The sequence below is a fragment of the Limulus polyphemus genome, unplaced genomic scaffold (assembly GCF_000517525.1).
Source record: "Limulus polyphemus unplaced genomic scaffold, Limulus_polyphemus-2.1.2 Scaffold906, whole genome shotgun sequence".
Classification (NCBI taxonomy): Eukaryota; Metazoa; Arthropoda; class Merostomata; order Xiphosura; family Limulidae; genus Limulus; species Limulus polyphemus.
In genome coordinates this window covers 302,768-308,047 of record NW_013666516.1, presented here as the reverse complement: position 1 = coordinate 308,047, position 5,280 = coordinate 302,768, and the positions used below count along the sequence as shown (strand labels likewise).

Here is a 5,280-nt window from a genome sequence, read left to right as displayed (position 1 = left end):
GAGTTAAAAGCAGACGATTGTAGGAAGTTTTGTTAATAATTCATTGATGAATGAGAATATCGAACATCACATGCAATATATTGACCTCAAAAATATAGAAGGCAGACAGAAGATTATGTGATAAAGATATAAATAGCGTGAGACAAGCGGGAAGCAGCAGCCAGACAGATTCACACAAACTTAACAGGGAATTTATTGTTTGAAGTGCATTGGTTTGTTAATAATCTTGAAAACTTTAATTTAAGTAAAGTAAGCAGTTTTTAGGAAATCTTCCATATGTGTGTATAGCAGATTGAAATGTCAATTTTTTCTTTTTCTATTCCTCTATTTTTCTATTCACAATAACTTACATCGAAATATAAATCAAACACAAAGCACGGTTTTATGCCCTTCTCTTACACAACAGTTTCTAGTCACATATTCCCAGAAAATTCTATTTTAGTTTTCAATTGGCCAAAGAGGTTTTAATGAAGGCTTTCAGATATAGTACACTCAAGAAAGTTTTAGTACTGATTACAATACATGAATGAATGAGTTCACAAAGAAAGCATTTATTTTTTGTGAAAATGTACACTGTCATAATATAGTATAGGGAAATTTCATTGTGTAACTAATGTTTCATTTCAAAGCAGCTAGCTGAAACTTAAAATTTTTTGTTACAGCACTAACCTTTAGTTGGTAGAAAGACAAGAAAACAGACAGGTTTGAAGGGATGGAGCCAATTTCCACTCCAAAATCTGGTTAGCTTCACCTAGTTACTTTACCTAGTTTCTTTGTACTTCTAATATGACTATTTATTCAGTTTTCAAAGTTTACAAAACAGTCTGGTGGGTTAAAAACCATGTCTACATATAACTGCTAATACAATTCTAGAATAAAAAATTATTTAACCCAACATACTGACAAAGGTTTTTTTAAGGTTTCAAAGATGACACTGTGAACCCTTGAAAAGGGTTACATGTTAAAATATCAAGCTCACGTATGTAATATAATGAGCTTTTGATATAGACATATGCCAAAAATTTTAATTTTAAATAAATATTATTTTCTGGAGTATTGTACTAGTTGTTATTTAATACTAGTTTCAGTAAACTTATCTTTTTAGTATTATGGTAATTCTACTTCTCTTAACATTTTTTAACATCGTGTATCTTTACTACGAACAAGTTTACCATCTTAGTTTACTTTTCATCATGTCTGAAAGATAATATATAATTTTATGGTCACCTTCACTTGAAACCAAGCATCTTGAGTACAGTATCGAACATCACATGCCGCAATAAGATCCACACCACTTCCAATACATCCACCATGAATAGCTGAAATCACAGGCTTTTGGCACTGTAAATCAAATACCAATTGAGGATTATAGCACATAAAAATAATATCCACAATTAAATGTAGAATGTTTATGGTTAGAACAAAATTTATATATAAAATATAGTTTATGAAACTTTTAATTCTGTGTTTTTAAAGGTATAGATGTGCAACAGACTGTAAAATGAGTACAATTTTATTTTGACTTTCAAGCAGTACTTGCCTTTAAAAGTTAAGAATTTTATTCTCATGTTTCCAACAATAATAGTAATGTTCTAGTTGATGATGTTAACAACTGAGAAAACAAAACAAAACACACAAAATATAAAATGGTGAAAAAAAATCTACATTCATGGCTTTACACTTGTGGAAAATCTTACCAAAACACAATTTAAATACCTTTTCCAGAGCATTAAAAGATTCCTGGTACAGAGCAATTAGAGACTGTAAGTACTTGGCTCTCCTGGCTACATCTGATTTTTTTGTAACCTGTGATGTTATTAAATCTGTCATATCTCCAATGTCCAATCCTAAAATAATATAAAGAAGACATTAACCAAAACTTCATCACAAATATTTTACAGAGCCTTTTTTTTTTTCAAGAGGCATCTTTATTTTTTTGAGTTACTTTTAACTTTGCCTATGGTTTCCTTATCAATGGCTGTTACTATGTTTTTTTTATTACTGTTTTGACTTGTTAAATGTACATGTCTATTAGAACCTAAATGTGATATTTTTATCCTTTACTCCCAGGAAAATCACTGACTATGCTTTTCTTTCTATAAATACAAAACTTATTTTAGAGTTAAGATTGAATTATTTTTAGCACACATTCCAAAATCGGCTACAGCTGCTAGTAAAGTTAAAGAAAAACAACAAAGGATAAACAAGTAAATGACATCTTGAGAACTTAAATCTTTAGATAACACGCACCTTAAGACAGTTAATAATTCACTAGAAAAACTTACAGGCAATATGTTATTTGGAATCAAGCCAAATTAATTACAAGGCTAATACTGCCCATTTAAGGGATTGTTAAATAGCCTGCATGTCCGAACTGAAAAAAAAACACACTTCACCGGTTCCAGTGTTACCAGGCTTATAAAATTTTGGATACGACATGCAACTCATGTTTAGCATTTATTAAATTAATAATACTGATAGAAAAGTTACTGAGTTTGCATTTTCCTTCATGTAATAATTCATAAAATGTTAGTTGGTTCTTGTTTTCAGTAGTAAAAATCAAAGGATTATCCACAAAGATTTTCTTAAAACTTGAAACATTTATTTGTACAGCATGTCATTAAATTTCATCCCACTCTTTCTATTGGGCACATATTAATACAACAGAGCCAATATTATAACATTAAAGTACAGTTTGTGAGTTAAGCTATACTTAAATAGCTTTGAGTTTCTTATTAAATAATAAGGCATCTAACAAAGAATCATTTATGTGCAAGCTCAACATTCATCATCAAGAGATTCTCTTACAAAATACTTTATGGAGTATAGCATCAAGAAGCATATCATGTCAACCAGTTACTGTCTAATGTTCCCTTTCTGCATTTTCATTGCATTTATCATTAACTTCTGATCAAAGCAAGCTACCTATAGAGATCATAAAACTAAATCCAATAATGAATACAGCTATCTTAATACACTATTCTTACTTATAGTAATTACAGAGACTTGATTCAGTTGTTTGGTACCTCACTGTCTGCACTTTTTGGCTTTAATCAAATAATATCTCATGACTAACTAACCTGTGGGCCTATGCGCCACATTTACAGAGCCACTATAATTCAAATTTAATTTCTTTAACCAAGTTATAAGTGGTAATTAGTAGGTCTACTTGTTTACATGCTCTAACATAAATTAATGTCAAATTTGGGGTTTGCTTCTGGGGACTTCCCATAGAAGTGTTTCTGGGAAATATCCGGGTTTCCTAAAAGGTTGGGTGAAATGTTTTACCTTTGTGCAAACCTCAGGACCGAGAAATATGTTTGGTACTACTTAGAAGTCGGTGTGACCAGCAGTTTAGGAGGAGTTACATAACACACTCACAGACAATCTTGAACTACCATTTTGCACTTTTTTTCAGTTTAATCATCAATGCCACTATAATGCATGTTTAATTTATTTAACCAAGTTAGGAATGGTAATTAGTAAGCCTACTTTTTATGTGCTCTAATGTAAATTAAATGCCAAATTTGGGGTCCACTTTTGGAGAATACCCATAGAAGTATTTTTGTAAAACACCTGGATTCACTAAGGGGTTGAGTAAAAACCTTTACTTTTTTTGCAAACCTCAGAACAAGGTAATTTGTTTGGCATCATTTAGAAGTTGGTGAGTCCAGTAGTTTCAGAGAAGGGGGTTTGGAGCAGAAATTACCAGGTTCCTCAAGTGATGGGGGTGAAAAATGTTTCTTATGTTAAAACATTGGGACCAGGACGATTTGTTTGTTACCACTTAAAAGTTGGTGTGATCAGCAGTTTAGGAGGAGTTACATAACACACACACACACACACACACACTTTAGGAAATTTGGATAAGTACTAAATTCATATACTAAGTTAACAATTCAAAATAATCCTCATAATAAAAACAAAAATATGAAAGTAATAAAAGATAATAACATACTGTATACATATTAAGTGATTTAGCCAATACTCTTAATTTTAACATCCTAACTTCTACATTTGCTGAGATATCAATATATTTTCCCAACCCACAACAGAAGCCCTGCTCATCTATCCTTAACTTTCAAAGCATTTGTCAAAACCACATGTTCTTATTTGATGTATTTGTTTGTAGCCAACAGCAAGAGCTTATTTCTTCTAGTTCAAACTTGCAAATTTACTCTGGGGTTTAAATTCAGAATTCTAATATAGCTTCAACATTCTGAGGGCTTGGACAAATGGACTTATTAGTGTTCAAAGGGTTAATGCAACTAATATGATGAAAAAAATATAATATAACTTACCCAACACATAAAAACTAGTTGTTTGCATCAGTCACACACACACACACACACACTAACAAAATTCCCTGTCCCTTGAAAAGCATCCTAGTATGTGCAAAATATAAAACTCCCTAACAACATCTAGCAACTAATGAATAGTCCATTAAACAGCTCCAACATTGTAAATTTAAACAAGTTTAACATCTGAGATGAAATAGTAAAACATGTTACTGTTTAATGATACAGTCAGATAGCATGACAATACAGATAGTATGACAAAATAATAACGTTTATGAAGTTCAAAAACAATAATAATAATGAATAACACATTCAAATAATTATAAAATAATACAATAAGATGTAAATATAAAAAAAATAATTAAAAATAACAAAGTTTAATGCAATAAAAGGAAATATTATTTACTAAACATACTATGAACTGTTCCTAACATAACTGTTCCAACTTTAACCATCTCTTACATACAGAGGAAGGTCTTTTTTACATTTAATTTTTATAAGATGTATTTTAATTCATTTGTGTAAAGCCATGCCTGAAAAGATGGTATGTTATAACCCAGTTACTTGCTTTGCATAAAATGACAAAATACCTGCTGAAAACATTCTTCCTGCTCCTGATAAGATCACAACCCTGATGTCTGTGTCATCAGAGATTTCTCTGAAACAGTCCAGAATCTCCCTGAAATGTAAGCAGATTAACTCTTAGGATCACTGCAGGATTTTAGGACTAATTTGATTTCAACTGAAAACTTCAACACTGCCTTTTGAATGACTCATTATAGATAGATTATTTGGGTGGTTTTTATTTACAGGTAAAATTTCAGATTAAAAATCCTGAAGCTCTCAACCCCTAATTTTGTTCCATTGTACAAAAAAAACAACAAAAACAATGTCAAACATCATCTATTTAGACCATATTTAGAGGCTACTAAGTGAAGTTAAGTTCTAGACTATAGTGGCCTGGAACTGTTTTTACTATGTT

At 30.9% G+C, this 5,280-nt stretch overlaps 1 protein-coding gene across 1 annotated transcript in view; it reads right to left on the bottom strand.

Moving 5' to 3' along the window:
• Nucleotides 1-5,280, bottom strand: part of LOC106461158 (delta(3,5)-Delta(2,4)-dienoyl-CoA isomerase, mitochondrial-like) — a 24,962-nt gene that overhangs the window by 3,753 nt on the left and 15,929 nt on the right. Inside the window, exons 4-6 of the mRNA XM_013920952.2 lie at nucleotides 4,889-4,977; nucleotides 1,717-1,847; nucleotides 1,228-1,341 (exon numbers count right to left, since the gene is read on the bottom strand). Coding sequence (XP_013776406.1) covers nucleotides 1,228-1,341; nucleotides 1,717-1,847; nucleotides 4,889-4,977 — 334 coding nt within the window. The remainder of the gene's footprint in view (nucleotides 1-1,227; nucleotides 1,342-1,716; nucleotides 1,848-4,888; nucleotides 4,978-5,280) is intronic.